This window comes from Aythya ferina, assembly GCF_964211825.1.
Source record: "Aythya ferina genome assembly, chromosome: 28".
Taxonomy (NCBI): Eukaryota; Metazoa; Chordata; class Aves; order Anseriformes; family Anatidae; genus Aythya; species Aythya ferina.
Window position 1 is genome coordinate 681281 of NC_140325.1, and position 18699 is coordinate 699979.

At 49.4% G+C, this 18699-nt stretch overlaps 1 protein-coding gene and 1 pseudogene across 2 annotated transcripts in view; one reads left to right on the plus strand and one right to left on the minus strand.

The window, feature by feature from the left end:
* Window positions 1-715: 715 nt before the first annotated feature.
* The window catches only part of LOC311424539 (olfactory receptor 14C36-like), a gene marked incomplete at its 5' end in the record, with an annotated part of 60337 nt that continues 42353 nt past the window's right edge, over window positions 716-18699 (plus strand). The window contains one exon of the mRNA XM_084499828.1: window positions 716-1034. Coding sequence (XP_084355954.1) covers window positions 716-1034 — 319 coding nt within the window. The remainder of the gene's footprint in view (window positions 1035-18699) is intronic.
* LOC311424503 (olfactory receptor 14A16-like) lies at window positions 8999-9933 on the minus strand (annotated as a pseudogene). The gene has a single exon. The product of its transcript is annotated as an olfactory receptor 14A16-like (transcript).

Here is an 18699-nt window from a genome sequence, read left to right on the forward strand (position 1 = left end):
GCAGGCAGAGCTGCAGCACAGGAGGGTCTGCTGAGTGTCCGGCTGTCCGTCTGTCTGGCCTTGCCTCCCCTTGCAGCAGCACGCTGGCATTCCTCCTGGCTTCTCCACTTGGCTGTGCTGCTGCTATTCTTGTTTGCAGGCTGGCTGGGGATGGGGGTTTCACATGCATGTGGAATGAGCCCTCAGTGTGCTTGGGGGAAGGTGAGTACAGGGACAGGGTGAGGGGTCAGGAGATGTGCACTTTGAGCCTGGCTTCTTCTACCCTCAGCAGTGTTCATGTTCTTCTTGGGTGAACCTACGTTTGCAGTTGGCCTGCAGAACAGATCAACTGAAACCATGGAGAGGATCCACAGGATCCACAGTATTTCACTTGCAATGAAGGAGAAATGTGCAGGATTTCTGCCTTAGAGACTCTCCACATAAGTGGTGGGTAAGCTAGAAGAAAAGTTACAGGTCCACCTATCTTCTTTACCTATTGGTGTAGGACAGGGTCTGGCCTGCACTGCCCAGAGCAGAGTCATCTGCTCCAAAGGACAGCCTCAGGCAGCATCAATCCAAATGCAAGAAAGGGATCTGCCAAATGTCTTCTTGGAAGTGAGTTAGCATGTTTGGAGTCTTAAATGAGAAATGGAAAACCTATTTCTCATGTAATTCTATTATTAATAAACATCGTCTTTCTGTTCCTTGAGCAGGACCCCAAGCCTAGAAAGAGCAAATGCCCAACATCAGCTCTGTGAGTGAGTTCCTCCTGCTGGCATTCACAGACAAGCGGGAGCTGCAGCTCCTGCACTTCGCGCTCTTCCTGGGCATCTACCTGGCTGCCCTCCTGGGCAACGGACTCATCCTCACCGCCGTAGCCTGCGACCACCGCCTCCACACCACCATGTACTTCTTCCTCCTCAACCTCGCCCTCCTTGACCTGGGATCCATCTCCACCACTCTGCCCAAAGCCATGGCTAATTCCCTCTGGGACACAAGAGTTATCTCCTATGAAGGTTGTGTTGCACAGGTGTTCTTTTTAGTCTTCTTCTTTGGTTCAGAGTATTCTCTTCTCATCACCACGGCCTATGACCGCTACGTTGCCATCTGCCAGCCCCTGTACTACGGGAGCCTCCTGGGCAGCAGAGCTTGTGCCACCATGGCAGCAGCTGTCTGGGGCAGTGGCTTTCTCAATGCTGTCCTGCACACAGCCAGTACATTTTCCCTGCCCCTCTGCCAAGGCAATGTTGTGGACCAGTTCTTCTGTGAAATCCCCCAGATCCTCAAGCTCTCCTGCTCAGATGCCTACCTCAGGGAAGGTCGGCTTATCATGTTTAGTGCCTCTTTAACCATTGTATGTTTTGTTTTCATTGTGCTGTCCTATGTGCAGATCTTCAAGGCAGTGCTTAGGATGCCTTCTGAGCAGGGCTTGCACAAAGCCTTTTCCATGTGCCTCCCTCACCTGGCTGTGGTCTCCCTGTTTCTCAGCACTGTCATGTTTGCCCACTTGAAGCCCCCCTCCATCTCTTCCCCATCCCTGGACTTGGTGGTGTCATTTCTGTACTCGGTGGTGCCTCCAGCTGTGAACCCCATCATCTACAGCATGAGGAACCAGGAGCTCAAGGATGCCTTGAGGAAACTGATGCATTGTTGTGTTTCAGAATCAAGAAATTGCCCTTCGTCCTCTGCACATGACTGATAATGTAATGCATTTCAGGCACAAGGTGAATTCTGGTGGGGTTTTTTTTGGACATTTTTAATACTCTGCAGAGCAGCACCATCTTGGGGCTGTATGAAATGGGAGTTGCATGGTGAAGGGGTACAGCTGTGGCTGTCCAGGCCAGCACAGAGGTACTTACCTGTGAATTGCTGCCTGGGAGACTGTATGTCTCAGGAGAAGACCAACTCCCTGTCTGTGTGCAGGGGAGGTATGGGAAGAGAAACCCTTTGCTGCTGCTGCCAGCCGCCATATCGTATGCACATGGAGAGATGAACATGAAGGAGCACAAAGGCCATCAGCTATTCCTACAAGACTCATGAAGGCCAGTGAGGCAGATAGTGTCATGAGGCCAAGTAACATACCCTAGGAAGCCACCTGAGTGCAGCTCTGGGATGTGCTTCCTTGAACCAACATCCCTATGCCCATTCCTCATGTCCTGGGGCATCTCAGAGAAGGGCAGAGCAGGGAAAGGCACCACACGACTGAGGTGCCTCCCAGCCTCTGGCAGTGGCTACAGGAGCCAGACAGAACCTGCAAGTGCTGCAGTGCACTGCCTGTGGGTGTGCAAGGCAGGGACTCTATGACATTTGGAAAAGAGGGCGGGCCACTCAGGAGGACAATAAGGATGTTGTAAGGCTGTGAAGGGACAAAATTAGAAAGGGCAAAGCTCATCTGGAGCTCAATCTGGCTACTGCTGTTAAAGGTAACAGAAAATATTTTTATAAATACATAAAACAAAAAGGAGGACTAAGGAGAATCTCCATCCTTTACTGGATGCAGGGGAAAACTTAGTGACAAGAGATGAGGAAAAGGTTGAGGTGCTTAATGCCTTCTTTGCCTCAGTCTTTAGTGGCAAGACCAGTTGTTCTCTGGATACTCCATACTCTGAGCTGGTGGAAGGGGATGGGGAGCAGAACATCGCCCTCCTAATCCATGAGGAAATGGTTGGCAACATACTACAGCACTTAGATGTATGCAAGTTGATGGGGCCAGATGGGTACTGAGGGGACTCATACACCTGAGGGTACTGAGAGAACTGAAGGAAGAGCTGGCCAAGCCACTTTCCATCATTTATCAGCACTCCTGGCTGTCAGTGGAGGTCCCAGTGACTAGCAAATATGATGCCCATCTACAAGAAGGCCCAGAGGGTAGACCTGGGAAACTATAGGCCTGTTAGTTTGACCTCAGGGCCAGGGAAGCTCATGGAGCAGATTATCTTGAGTGTCATCACGCAGTACTTACAGGGCAACCAGGTGATTAGGCCCAGTCAGCATGGGTTTATGAAAGGCAGGTCCTGCTTGATGAACCTGATCAAACCTGATCTCCTTCTATGACCAAGTGAATTAAGGAAAGGCTGTGGATGTGGTCTACCTTGATTTCAGTAAGACTTTTGACACTTCTTCCCACAGCATTCTTCTGAAGAAACTGGCTGCTCAAAGCTTGAACTGGTGTACACTTCGTTGGGTTAAAAATTGGCTGGATAGCTGGGCCCAAAGAGTCGTGGTGAATGAAGTTAAATCCAGTTGGAGGCCAGTCACTAGTGGAGTCCCCCAGGGCTCAGAACTAAGGTCGGTTCTCTTTAATATCTTTACCAATGATCTGGATGAGGGGTTAGAGTGCACCCTCAGTAAGTATGCAGGCGACAACAAGTTAGGTGTGTGTGTCGACCTGCTCAAGGGTAGGAAGGCTCTGCAGAAGGACCTGGATGGGCTGGACCGGGTTCATTGCAGATGCCCTTCTCTGCTATGTCACACTACCCTGCCTTTCTGGACCGGGCTGTCAGGCATTTGGACCAGTGCAATTTCTGGGGACTTGAAAAATGTGGGCATCAAATGCTTCTTCAGGGAGGGCAAGAAAAAGGATTGGCAGAACTGCAATTGTCACCTCTAACCCTGGGAATGTGATAGGGAAAGTCCTGCCGCAGCCATCTTCATGCAGTTGGAGGAACCAAAGGAACTGCTGAAACAGAAGGGGAGGGGAAAGAAGGGAACGAGGTGAACCTGCACTTTAGCAAGGCCTTTGCCATGGTTTCCTGGGGTTCCCTTTAGCCACACTGGTGATATTTGGACTGAAGAAGGGGATGATGTTTTCGGGGACAAGGTGTCTGGACATCAGTGGTACAAAGTCCTCCTGCCAGCCAGTTACCAGCAGCATCCCTCAGTGATGGGCACATGGGCCAACACTGTTGACACTCTTTGTTATCTCCCTTCAAGATGGCATGGAGCGTACAGTGTGACCAGCAGGGCTAGGGAGGTGATCATCCCCCTGTACTCGGCTCTGGTGAGGCCGCACCTCAAGTACTGTGTTCAGTTTTGGGTCCCTTGCTACAAGAAGGACATCGAGGTGCTTGAGTGGGTCCAGAGAAAGGCGACGAAGCTGGTGAGGGGCCTGGAGAAAAAGTCCTACAAGGGGCAGCTGAGGGAGCTGGGCTTGTTCAGCCTGGAGAAAAGGAGGCTCAGGGGCAACCTTATTGCTCTTTACAGATACCTTAAAGGAGGCTGTAGAGAGGTGGGGGTTGGTCTGTTCTCCCACGTGCCTGGTGACAGGACGAGGGGGAATGGGCTTAAGTTGCGCCAGGGGAGTTTTAGGTTGGATGTTAGAAAGAATTTCTTTACCGAAAGGGCTGTTAGACATTGGAACAGGCTGCCCAAGGAAGTGGTGGAGTCACCATCCCTGGAAGTCTTTAAAAGGTGTTTAGATGTAGAGCTTAGGGATATGGTTTAGTGGGGACTGTTAGTGTTAGGTCAGAGGTTGGACTCGATGATCTTGAGGTCTCTTCCAACCTAGAAATTCTGTGATTCTGTGATTCTGTATTTCTCAATCTCAGTCTTTTAAACATGCATTATTCTTTAATTCAATGACTCTCCCTCAGAGTGCTCTTCGAGGACAGAAGAAATGGAGGGAAAAAAAAAAAAAAAAAAAAAAAAAAAGAGGAAAAAAAGAAAGAAGCATTAGCATTGTTGGGAAATGTGTTTTGGTAAATGTGTGTTTATATAAAATGTATTTTCCTAAATGTTTGCATAAAACTATTGTTCAAGAAAGCATTCCTTTTCTGCACAGCTTTGAACTGTTTCCTCAATCTATTTTAATGTCTGGTTTCAGTTTTCCAGTCAGAGGTGGACACTGCCTCCAAGATTTCCTTGGGTAGCTGAGGGACCCAGGTGGGAAAAGTGACACAGGACCTAGGGGAGCCCTTCTGGAGCACAAGCTGGGAGGCATGAACTGAGGCTAGGCCCCTCAGGGTCTGTGCAGGGCTGCTAAGCATGCTGTGCAGGGCCTGCCTACAGCATGCCGTGTCCTTCCATCCCACTAAGATGTCACTTCTGTCTCAGAAACTGACCATCCCCATGCAGGGAGACAGGTCCTTGCAGGTCATAGAAATGTTTGAAAAGCTGCCCCAAATATGAGGACACATTTGGGGAGGTCAGGAGGCAAGACATCAAGAACTGCTCCATATCATGTGGCCCATCTCTCAGGAGCAAACTGCTTCAACCTGGGTCCCCCATGGGCAGCAGCTCCTGCCAGGGCAGCAGCTCCTGCCAGGTCACCTGCTCCTGCGTGGGCTCCTCTCCATGGGCTACAGGTCCGGCCTGGAATCTGCTCTGGCAAGGGTCCTCCACAGACTACAACCTCTGTCAGTGCAGGTCCACCATGGTCTCCTCTACAGGTTGAAGGGGTCAGCCTGCTTCACCATGGTCCTCATCACAGGCTGCAGGGGACTTCTGCTCCAGGACATGGAGCATGTCTCCCCCTCCTTCTTCACTGACCTTAGCACCTGCAAGGCTGTTTCTCACTCGTCTCTCTCTCCCAGCTGCTGTTCTGCAACAGTTTTTGGTTTTTGTTTTTTTGTTTTTTTTTTTTTTTTTTCTGTTTAAATATGCTCTCGCAGAGGTGCAAACAATGTTGCTTATTGGCCCAGTTCTGGCCAGCAGTGGGGCCCTTATCTAACATGGAGCAGCTTCTGGATCCTTTTCACCAAAGCCACCTCTATGGCCCCCCACTACCAAAACCTTACCACGTAAACCCACTCCATGCAGTCACATGGCATTCAAAGATGAATGTGAGGGGCCGTGGATTTGATCTGCTTGTAGGCGACAAGGAGGAGATGAGAGGAAATGCTCTGATGACCTCAACTCTGCCTCAGGATCTCCTGCCCCAGCAGGAGGAATGTGACCGTGGCAGTGACTGTGAGGTCACTTCTGTCTCTGCAGTTGATAGGGCAGCAGCAGCAACATGTCACAGAAAGGGCCTATGAGGTCACTTCCATCTGGACTAGCTGACAGGTCACCCTTGGCTTCGACATGGGTGTCGGACATTTTGGCCGACATGTGCCAGTGGCCCTGCTAGGCTAGCAGAAGGCACCTGCTTGGCATGCTGACTGTGGGATCCCCTCTGCCTCCAGACCCAGGAGGACCCAGACAGAAAGAAGGCCCCAATATGGGTAGTCCTGTCCCTTCTGCTTGAGTCCATGACTGGACAGCAGGAGGCCAGTCATGGACTCAAGGCTTGGGTGTGTCTAGCCAAGAAGCTGCAAGGCCAGCAGCAGGCCCATGGCTTGGGAGATGCTGCTGAGGTGACTTGTGTCTGGTTGGCTGACAGGCCACAAGAAGGCTGATGGGTTGGGATACCTACTTCAGCAGTGGTTTCCACCCTGATGGAGCTTTCTTTAGTACTAGGAAAGAGCAGGAGATAAAAAAATTTCCACAATGTGTACCTTGGAAGGTTAGCCAACAGGTTCATAGAGCCATAGAATCATAGAATATCCTGACTTGGAAGGTTTCCACAAGGATCCTCAAATCCCACCCCCAAATCTGTACATTAACTCCCAAATATTGGTCCATGTACTTGAGAGGGTTGTCCAAATGTTTCTTGAATTCTGACAGCCTCAGTGCTGTGACCGCTTCCCTGCGGTGCTTGTTCCAGTGCCTACAGAACCTGGACACTGCTGGGAGCAAAGGAATCCAGGCTTAAAGTGCCCATCTCCACACTCCCCACCCTGTCTCCATACTCCCCTTCCCCCAAGCACACTGAGGGCTCACTCCATGGGCATGTGAAACTCCCATCCCCAGCCAGCCTGGGAACAAGAACAACAGCAGCATGGCCAGGTGGAGAAGTCAGCAGGAATGTCAGCGTGCTGCTGCCATGGGAGACAAGGCCAGGGAGGGACAGCCGGACACTCAGCAGACCCTTCTGTGCTGCAGCTCTGCCTGCAGAGGAGGCAGCTCCTGCTGGGGACATTGAGGGCTTGAGGGCAGAGGCTGTGCTGGTGAGAGAGGAGAGCAGAGGGTGTCCCAGGGAAGGTCCTGTATCACCTTTGTGGCCCTCCGCTGGACTCTTTCCAGGAGATCCCTGGTTTTCTTGTACTGGGGAGCCCAGAACTGGACACAGTACTCCAGGTGAGGCCTGACCAGGTCAGGGTAGAGGGGAAGGATCACCTCCCTTGACCTGCTGGCCACGCTCCTTTTAATGCACGCCAGTATCCCATTAGTCCTCTTGGCCACCAGGGCACACTGCTGGCTCATGGTCAACATGTCATGAACCGGGACACCCAGGTCCTTCTCGCAGAGCTCCTCTCCAGCAGGTCGTCCCCCAGCCTGTACTGCTACTTTGGGTTGTTCCTTCCCAGGTGCAGGACTCTACACTTGCTCTTGTTAAACCTCATTTGGTTTCTTCCTGCCCATCTCTCCAGCCAGTCCAGGTCTTTCTCCCAGCTTTGTGTGTATAAGTTGAACAGGACTGGACTCAGTGTAGGTCCCTGGGGGACACTGCGGGCTACAGGCCTCCAACTAGACTCAGCTCCACTACACTAAGCACAACACTCTGAACTCTGCCATCTAGCCAACTCACAATCCACCTCACTGAATACTTGTCCATCCCACACTTCCTGAGCTTATCTGTGAGGATGTTATGGGACACAGTGTTGAAAGCCTTGCTGAAGTCAAAGTAGGCAACATCCTCTGCTCTCCCCTCACCCCACCCAGGGAGCCTTGAGACCACAGGTCAGTGTCTGTACTGCCCACAAGTGCAGTTTTGTATCCTCAAGATACATCTTCTGTATGTAACATTTTTATTTTTTTTTTTATTTTTTTTTTTCCCTCGCAGTTTGGGGCCAGCATTGGTTGACCTGGTACCTGGCAGTGAAAGGCTGTGTCTCACACTGTTGTGGTTTAATCCAGCTGGCAGCTAAACACCACACAGCCATTCAGTCACCCTCCTGCTCCCTCTCTGGGATGGGGGAGAGAAACAGGAAAATGAAGCCTGTGGGTTGAGATAGAAACAGTTATCAGGACAGAAAAAAATGATAATAGTACTACTAATAATAATGTGTACAAAACAAGTGATGCGCAATGAAATTGCTCACCACCTGCTGACCGATGCCCAGCCTAACCCCGAGCGGCCACCCCCCCGACCCTGGCTAGACACCCCTATATATTGTTTAGCATGATGTCAGATGGTATGGAATACCCCTTTGGGCAGTTTGGGTCAGCTGTCCTGGGTCTGTCCCCTCCCAGCTCCTGCTGCACCCCCAGCCTGCCCACTGGCAGGACAGAGCGAGAAGCTCTTGGCTTGGTATAAGCACTGCTCTGCAACAATTAAAACATCAGTGTGTTATCAACATTATTCTCATCTTAAATCCCAAACACAATACCCTACCAGTTGCTAGGAGGAAAATTAACTCTATCCTAGCTGAAACCAGGACAAGCAAGCAGCTTCTTGGGTATATTCATATATTCCTGACACCAGCTTTGCAAGAAGCAGAGATGTGGCAGAGATGCCACTGCAGAGACAACAGGACTTTCACCAAGGTACATGAGACCTAAGGGCTTAGTCAAGTACAAGAGCTCAAGAGAACAACATGAAAGCCAAAAGAGAGCAGCAGTGAAAAGGCAACATCCTGCTGCTGGCCATGGCCATGGCTCCAGGGAAGCAGCAGCCCCGACCCAAAGGCAGCAGAAAGGCAGAGCCCAGCGGGCAGTGAAGGGCAGTCTCAAGGTCCACTGGGGCTGCTCCTCTGCATGGCAGCAGCTCCAGAGGAGATGGGAAGAGATAGCATCTGAGACCAATGAAGTTCTCATGGATTCTTTATTCTCTTTATCCACACAGAAAGCCTAGTTCTGTAGGTATATAAAACGATTGGGTGATACATTTAAAAAATAATAATAGACAGGATGCCATGAATAGAATTCAATCAAAATCACGATTTTAAGAGATAATATTAATAATAATAAAAGAATTGCAAGCTAATGTACTAAGAGATTGTTCAGATAACCTGTGTGTCCATTTAATATTATAGGCACACTATTGATGCCAAAGAAGCATGTATCCAATGAGTTTCCACAAGGTGTCCTTGAGCTCCTGGTTCTTCATGCTGTAGATGAGGGGGTTCACTGCTGGAGGCACCACCGAGTACAGAAATGACACCACCAAGTCCAGGGATGGGGAAGAGATGGAGGGGGGCTTCAGGTAGGCAATCAAGGCAGTGCTGAGAGTCAGAGAGACCACAGCTAGGTGAGGGAGGCATGTGGAAAAGGCTTTGTGCTGGCCCTGCTCAGAGGGCATCCTCAGTACAGCCCTGAAGATCTGCGCATAGGACAACACAATGAAAACAAAACACGCAAATGCTAAACAGAGACTAACTACAAGAAGCGCAACCTCCCTGAGGTAGGCATCTGAGCAGGAGAGCTTGAGGATCTGGGGGATTTCACAGAAGAACTGGTCCACAGCATTGCCTTGGCAGAGGGGCAGGGAAAATGTGTTGGCCGTGTGCAGGACAGCATTGAGAAAGCCACTGCCCCAGGCAGCTGCTGCCATGGTGGCACAAGCTCTGCTGCCCAAGAGGCTCCCATAGTGCAGGGGCTTGCAGATGGCAACATAGCGATCATAGGCCATGACTGTGAGGAGGAAATACTCTGCTCCAACCAAGAAAACAAAAAACAAGACCTGTGCAGCACACCCTTGATAGGAGATGGCCCTATTTTCCCATAGGGCATTGGCCATGGCTTTGGGCAGAGTGGTGGAGATGCATCCCAGGTCAAGGAGGGCGAGGTTGAGGAGGAAGAAGTACATGGGCTCTGGAGACGATGGTTACAGGCTACAGCGGTGAGGATGAGTCCGTTGCCCAGGAGGGCAGCCAGGTAGATGCCCAGGAAGAGCATGAAGTGCAGGAGCTGCAGCTCCCGCATGTCTGTGAATGCCAGCAGGAGGAACTCGCTCACAGTGCTGCTGTTGGACATTTGTCTGGTTCTGGGCATGGGTGGGAAGAAGGGAGTAAGAAAATAAAACAGAATTATCTGACAAGATCTAATTCCTTTTTGGGCTGTCAAGCAGACATTTGGCAGGTCCTTTTCATGAGTTCTGACTGATGCTGTCTGAGGATGTCCATGGGGTCAGGAGGCTCTGCTCTAGTCAATGCAGGAGTCCTCCTCTACAGCAAGTGGTAAAGGGGAACATACGGTAATTCAGATTCAATTCATTCCTGATATCAGAAGATTATTCACATTTTTGCTCCCAATTCACCCAACTGCAGAGCAGGGCTGTGAGGATTCCTTTTTTGAATATATTTATATTCTTGCTGCATTCCATAGGAAACCTTGTGGATTCTCACATACAAAGGGACTGTTCTTTTAGTGCAGACTCCTTCAAAGGGGATAGCCAGTCTGACTGTCAGTGCTAGTCTCTTCTGCTGTTATCTCTTTGATCTACAGGACAATTAGACTTAACCTAAAAATAACCGGCATACTGTTGAGAGCAGAAGAATCCAGACACAAAGTGCACATCTCCACACCCCCCACCCTGTCCCCATACTCCTCTTCTCCCAAGCACACCAAGGGCTCACTCTGTGGGTATGTGAAACCCCCATCACCAAGCAGTCTAGAAACAAGATCAGCAGCAGTATGGCTAGGTGGAGAAGTCAGCAGGAATGTCAGCGTGCTGCTGCCATGGGAGACAAGGCCAGGGAGGGACAGCCGGACACTCAGCAGACCCTCCTGTGCTGCACCCCTGCCTGCAGAGGAGGCAGCTCCTGCTGGGGACACTGGGGGCTTGAGGGCAGAGGCCATGCTGGTGGGAGAGAGGAGCAGGGGGTGTCCCAGGGAAGGCGCCTGCCCTGCAGAAGATGGCAGAGAGGTGCCTGAGCCCTCCCTCGTACAGCATTTCTGGCAGCAGCTCCCTCTCACCGCCTGCCCATGTTCCTTCCAGAAGCCAGGTCAGTGTCAGATCAGTTAAAACCTGAGGGGAACACAAATATGATCTTGGTGATGTATTTAAGGTGAGGTAGCTGAAGGGACTCTATGAAGTTCATTGCTTCCATACCGATATCTCAGTGCCATGCTCTAGGAGTCTCAGTCTCCAGTACAATCCTGACAACAAATTACCATGAAACCTGCCTCCCCTCCACTGCAGGATTCTTCAAGCACAGGCTACAGACAAAGTCTTGCCTTTCAGGTAGACCCTGCTTTGGTCTTCCTCTTGAACAATCCAACCAGAAATGCCATTCTCTAAAGCATCTTCTACTCCTCGCTGGAGAAGCAGAGAGACCCATCCTGACAGATGCTATCAGCCATCTGATGTGCCAGCTGTAGAAGACTCCTCTGGCAACCCCACCTGCATGGCCCTGCTGCCAGAGACTCACGGTGTCAAGAGCCTGCAGTTGTGTCCTGCCACACGCTGCCCTCTGTTGTTGCGCTCCTCACTGCCTCCAAGCCCTCTCTCCTTCTCTCCTCTCCCTGTGCCACCTGCAGTCAGAGCCCCCAGCCCTGCTGTGCTGTGCAGAGGAGCTGCTCCTGGGCACAGCTGTCTCTCTGCAGCGCTGCCCGCTTGCCAGGAGCTCTCTCTGTCCCAGGAGCCCAGCCGAGCTCGGCAGCACAGCACCCGACCATGGCATCGCTTGCTCTGTGCCCTTGGGCTCCCTTGAGGTGTCCCCAAGGCCTCAGGGCTGACATCTCCTGCGGGCAGCAGGGTCTCTGCTGGGGTGTGGTGTTTGAAGCAGACCGAAGTCATCACCAACTGCCCTTCTCTGAACACAGGAGAGATGACTTTTACAAGGGTGATTTGTGCTTTTAGACTGAGATTGTCAAATATGCTGTGCTTCAACCTGGTGGGCAGCTCAGCACCACACAGCAGTTAGCTCACACCAACCCTCCCAAATGATGATGTGTTGAGGTAAGGGCAGTTTTAGTAATAGTAGTAATAGTAGTAGTAGTATTTCTGGTTTTGTTTGTTTGTTTGTTTATTTGTTTGTTTGTTGTTTGTTTGTTTATGTACAAAGCAAGTTAAGCACAGTGAAATTGCTCAGTACTGACTGATGTCCAGCCTGTCCCCTGGTAGAACATTGTGGTAAGCATCTGCACCTGCTCTTCTTTGACCTTCAACAACTCCACAGGTGGAAGGTTCCTCCCAGAGACTAGGCAAGGTAGACAACTCTTTAATATCCGCTGTCCCCAAGGAAGCTATCCCAAAATCCCACCTGTACCCTTTTGGATCTTTGAAGTACCCTCTCGTGGGGAAGTCTATGTCAAGGTTTCATAGATCAACGTTCTTCTCCCTCCTTTCTTTTCTGGGTAGTAGTTCTTTTCCATTCTTAGGAGCCTGATTTTCACATCCATTGTTTTCTCCTGCATATAGAGGCAACGGATCCTGGCACAGGTTGGTGCTCTGACCTAGCAAGATCAGACCTGGGGGTCTGGTCTAGTCTCCAGACTAGACCTGGGGCCTGTCCCTGGGGTTGGAGTGGCACTGACTGAGGCTCAGTGAGCACAGACTGAGTCCCAGCACATTCCAGTGATTTGTGTTCCTTTGGAATTGCCAAGGTGATAACACCTCCTTTTCAAGCATTTCTACAGCTTTAAGGATTCTGCACTTGCTCTGGGGTGAAGTTCCAAAGCATTGGAGGTGCCCACTGCTCTAGGTGCCTGCCCATATCCTCCCATGCTCTCTGCCACTCCTAACTCTCCTGCCTTGGGGCAGATCTCTGGAGGGCATTCTTAAAGAGTTGTTTATCCTTAAACAAAAGCTGAAAAACAATTAACAAGAGGACCATCCCAAGGATATTCAAAGCCTTGCAGAGCTAGTGTAATTAGCCTGGAGGAGAAAGGGGAGGTGAAGGAGAAAGGGAGAGTGAATAAGTGGAGAAGTGTCCCTCCCTTTTCTCCCCCTAGACTGGCTGCCTAAAGCAAAAAAGTCAAGAGTGTAATGCTTAATAGTTTCTGAGTGATGGTTCCTGAGGTATGGAGGTGATGGCAATGCTCAGTACAAATAACAGATTTGTCACATGACCAGTGATTTTACAGACTCATAAGCCAGCATTACACAACATAGCAAACTACCTTTAAACCAGCCCCAGAAATGATAAACAGCACAGCAGGAACACATGCAGCAAGTAATGTGCTATACAACACATTTCTGAAAACAAGCCCAACAGACCTGAGATCCAAAACATCGACACTGTGATCAGCAACTATTAAACTGGTCTAATGCTTATAACAACTTGATTTTAGCACTCTCTGGTAAGATCTGTCATTATCTCAACCCTTCGTGCCCCACACCGGGTGCCAAAAAGACTGCTGTGGTTTAACATGGCATTTCGAATACATGGAATTATTTGAACGAGTCCAGAGGAGGGCCACAAAGATGATCAAGAGGCTGGAGCATGTCTGCTATGAAGGCATGCTGAGAGAACTGGTACTACTTAGCACCGGATAAACCTTAGAGCAACCTTGCAGTACTTAAAGAAGACCTACAGGAAAGCTGGGGAGACAGTCTTTGTCTGGGAGTGTAGTGATAGGACAAGGAGTAATGACTTTAAACTAGAAGAGGGTAGGTTTAAATTAGATATATGGAAGAAATTCTTTCCTCTGAGGATGGTGAGGCACTGGAACAGGTTGCCTGGAAAAGCTGTGAATGTCCCATCCTTGGAAGTGTTCAAGGACAGGTTGGAACGAGTTTTGTGTTGGGAATTGGTCTGTGGGACATGGACATGTATCCACAGAGCAATTGTTTGACCAGAGTTTGTTTTAAGAATAGGCCTCAGTTAGCATAACTGAGGAGTGGAAAAGTACCGAGAGAAGTGACAAAGGTGCCTACGCGGCAAAGAAAGAATGTCCTTATCTCGAAGAGGAGGTTTCTAAGGGGAAAACAACTGCCAGAAATATGAGGAAGCTATGTCCGTATGTAACCGCAAGTAGGGGGAACACAAACTAAAATAACCTTTTAGGCTTAGCCAATCAGTAAGTGACTAATAGGCATAATTATAACAATCTGTATAAATATGCGCTATCTGGACAATAGAAGAGAACTATGCTATACCACTGATATGGAGTCGGCTACATTTGTTCCTTCTGCTGCGGCCTAACAGTTTTGAGCAACCAGGTCTAGTAGGAGGTGTCCCTGCCCATGGCAGGGCGGTTGGAATAAGACGATCTTTAAGGTTCCTTCCAACCCAAACCATTCTATGATTCTATGATCCTATGATCCCATGTTTGTATGATTATCTGTGACACTGCCATCATTGTTCATACAAAGCCCATAAAGGCTCTCCTCAAAGGTTTTAACCAAGATTTTTGGTTAGTCCAGCTGGCATCCTGTTACAAGTGGCATCCCACAGGGGTTGGTACTGGGACCTATCTTCTTTAATGCCTTTATTGATGACCTAGATGAGGAGATTAAGTGTATCCTCAGTAATTCTGCAGATGACGCCAAGTTGGGAGGTAGTGTTGATCTGCCTGAGGATCTGTAGGTGGCCCTTCAGAGGGATCTGGATAGGCTGAACTGCTGGGTTGAGGTGAATGGGGTGAGTTTTAAGAAGGCCAAGTGCTGGGTTCTGCACTTTGGCCACAATAACTCCATGCAATGCTATAGGCTTGGGGCAGAGTGGCTGGAAGACTGTGAAAAGGAAAAGGACCTGGGAGTGTTGATGGATGCTCGGCTGAACATGAGCCAGCCATGTGGTCTAGGGGTCACCCAGAGGGAGTTTGGATCAGCCCACACCCTTGTGGAACAAGGAACAGCTGGTGAGAGTGGAGAGGCATCCGTGAAATCATGGGAATACCGGAGTGAGAGCAAGGTGGGGAAGAGAAGTGCCTGTCTGCAACCTTCAGAGAAGTGTGGGACAGCATAGGAAAGCCTGCAGAGGGGTAGGCAGAGGGCTCTGACAAGAATGGAAGGCCACAGCAGCACTGACACCTTTGTCCCCTTGGCCATGGCTTATGAGGAAATGTGTTATACTCATGGCATTGGGACCAAGTATTCTCCTTTCAACCCTGTGCAAACACCGGAAGATGTCATAACATTGTCCTTTGCATGATACTATGGGCATCTTCCCCTACCCCACAGACGCCAGGAAGAGCCCTGAGTGAGACATGGAGGTGCTGGGGGTGCAGGATCTCCCCTCCCAGTGGCTGGGGTCAGGCCTTGGCCTTCTGCTTCAGCAAAACAAACCAAGACTTTTCTCAGCACAGTGCCTTTACCTGTCTGTAATCATGGCCTCCCATTAGCTGCCCAAACAAAAAAGGGCAGACAAAAAAGGAGACTTTCATAGTAACAGACTAGAATAGCCAACAGAGTATAGCGTATAGAGTATTGTAATACTACAGAATAGAGCAGCCAACGAAGGTAAGACAGATACTCTGATACAGTGAAGCCATCAGAAAGCTGATCCCAGTTAGATGACTGATATGGGGAGGTCGGGAGTAGCCTGGCCAGGACAGATGTGAGATTTTTGGGAGAGAAGAGGAAGGGAAGAGGAGCTTTGAAGCTTACCTTTGGAGAGGTAAGAGGGTTCATGTAATGTTGATGCTGCTATAAAACTGACTTCAAACAGTCTTGTATGGTCCTTACATTATTTTCAACTGTAACAATAATCCCTCAACCTAAACATTACACAAACACCCTGACAGGACTCCACTATTGTAATGCAGAAATCAAAGTATCACCTGAAGAAAAACTCAGCCCATAGCCCCTTAGCCCCTTTCCCCTACATTTACTCTCTTTCTCACCCTAATCATTGACCCTAACACTAACATTAAATTGCTCTGTTTAAGCCTAGACTTCTTGCCAGACCTAAACATAACCCTAAACAATAATGCTTGCACATACCCTAATCAGAGACCTGACACCACAAGCAGAACATCAAACACTGTATCTACTCCATCTAAAATTTGCTTAATCCATAAAACACAGAAAGGTAAAATCTAGTCCCTAGGAGAGTAGAGGGAGGTAAGCTCTGCCTCAGGATCTCCTGCTCCAGCAGGAGGAATGTGACTGTGGCAGGGACTGTGAGGTCACTTCTGTCTCTGCAGTGGATAGGACAGCAGCAGGAACATGTCACAGAAAGGGAGTGTGAGGTCACTTCTGTCTGAAGTAGCTTGACTTCTCCCTGGGATCTGTACTTTTGTGCGGACATCTCCAGTGGCCCTGCTAGGCCAACAGAAGGCACCTGCTTGGCATGCTGACTGTGGGATCCCCTCTGCCTACAAACCCAGGAGGACCCAGACAGAAAGAAGGCACCAAGATAGGTTGTCCTGTCCCTTAGCGTTAGGTCAGAGGTTGGACTCGATGATCTTGAGGTCTCTTCCAACCTAGAAATTCTGTGATTCTGTGATTCTGTGATTCTGCTTGAGTCCATGACTGGAGAGCAGGAGCCACAAGGCTTGGGTGTGTCTAGCCACGAAGCTGCAAGGCCAGCAGCAGGCCCTTGGCTTGGAAGATGCTGCTGAGGTGACACGTGTCTGGTTGTCTGCCAGGCCGCAAGGAGCCTGGTGGGTTGGGATGCCTACTTCAGGAGTGGTTTCCACCCTTTCTTTGATAGTAGGAAGCTTTATTTGATAGTAGGAAGGAGCAAGAGAGAAAAAAAAAAAAATGACACAGACCACCCTAGAAGGTTGGCACAGGCCATGAGGAGGAAGAAATGTTTGGGGGAAGAACTGGTCATGCGGCTAGAGCCTGAGACAAAGAAGGCATTAAGTACCTCTGCCTTTACCTCATCTCTTGTCACCAGGTTTCCCACCACATCCAATAAAGGATGATGATTCTCCTTAATCCTCCCTTATTTAAAGTGTTTATATGAACAGTTTTATTGTCTTCGACAGTAACAGACAGACTGAATTCCAGCTGGGCTTTAGCCCTTTTAATTTTGACCTGCACAGCCCCATAACATTCAGGACACAGCCCCAGACAAACTGACAACATGCATGAGAAGGAAACACAGAAGAAGTGGAACTTGGCAGCCTTCCATCCCCTGCCCATCTGTGAATCTGTGCTGCAATTCCATTTAACTGGTTACTCCTCTATTACCCAAATGTTCCTGTAACTCCTGGTACTGCTGTCTTGTCAGGGATAGCACAACCACACGAAGGTTGAACCAACTGCCTGAAGACATGAATGGCTGACAGAATGGAGCATCAGTGTGGGAGGACCTTGAGAAACTGTAGGATTTTGCCTAGGGAAACCTCTTGACATTTAAAGAAGAAGAAGAGCCCAGTCCTGCACCAGAGGAAGAGGAACCCCACACATCAGGGCTGACTGGGACCTTGCTAAGTGAGCAGTGTCCAGGAGGAGGAGGGTTTGGGCACCACGAGGGATACCATAGGAGCAGTGGTGCCTGCCCACTAGGTACCAGGCCAACTTCCTGCAGAGCTGCCTTACAAAGAGCATGGCCACCAAGAAGATCTGAGTTATCAGACTAAGCTCAAATCAAGCGGACACCACATGGAAAAGTGCTTACAGCTATCCGGTAAAGAGGTACAGGTCTGGGAGTCCCTACTGGGAGTCCCAGTCAGCATGGGTTTATGAAAGGCAGGTCCTGCTTGACGAACCTGATCTCCTTCTATGACAAAGTGACACACTTGGTGGATGAGGGAAAGGCTGTGGATGTGGTCTACCTTGACTTCAGCAAGGCTTTTGACACCATTTCCCACAGCATTCTCCTCAAGAAACTGGCTGCTCGTGGCGTACACTTTGTTGGGTTAGAAACTGGCTGGATAGCCGGGCCCAAAGAGTCGTGGTAAATGGAGTCAAATCCAGTTGGAGGCCAGTCACTAGTGGCATTCCCCAGGGCTCGGTGCTGGGGCCGGTCCTCTTTAATATCTTCATCAATGATCTGGACGAGGGCATTGAGTGCACCCTCAGTAAGTTTGCAGATGACACCAAGCTAGGTGCGTGTGTCAATCTGCTTGAGGGTAGGAAGGCTCTGCAGGAGGATCTGGATAGGCTTGTTAGGAATGTTTTAACAATTTGTGTCCATAAAGAACAGTCTTGTCTGCCTCTGGGCCCTGCATTGGCAATTTAATTCTTGAACCACAGATGCAGTGTGTCCCAGTCTCCCCCTCATTCTAGTCAATTTATCAAGTCTTCAGAAAATACTCCTCAAATTTATGAACCTGTTTGCTTTTGTTATTCCGAACTTCTATTTCTAACAGTTACAGCCTTTTTTTTTGTCTTATTGGAGATTAATTTAACACGGCTATAGGTGTGACTGTCCCTGTGAATGGCTGGTGAGGAATGTTTTAATTACTCGTGAAGTGTCAATAAGAAAGCTATTTGTGTTTGTATGAAGTCTTTGATGTCTGGGGGTTTCAGAACAACTGATAACAACCAGTGAGTGTTATGGGATACTATGCAGGCCTCTGATATCTGGCTAGGTGGCCAAGAGATTAAGAAGAAGAAAAAAAAGAAGCTGAAGGACGGCTAGGAGACAAGACCTGCAGGGGATGTTCTATAAACTTGATACGGTACCAAGGGAGTACAAAGGGGAAGGACGAGAAAAAAACTTGGAGAGGAAGACTATGAGCCTTCAGCATGAAAGACCCCTAGAGACCCCCAGAGGGGCCACCGGAGACTGATGCGCATGCTCCAGTAGGAGGGACTGGACCCCGGAAGCTAATTATAATAACCTGTTTTTTTTAGAAGTAGTAATGAATATGTATTAGTCTAGGAGCATAAAAATCAGCTACTTGATGTAACTGGTGTGCGTCCTGGTAGAGCGGAGACTCCTGGTGCACCCAGAG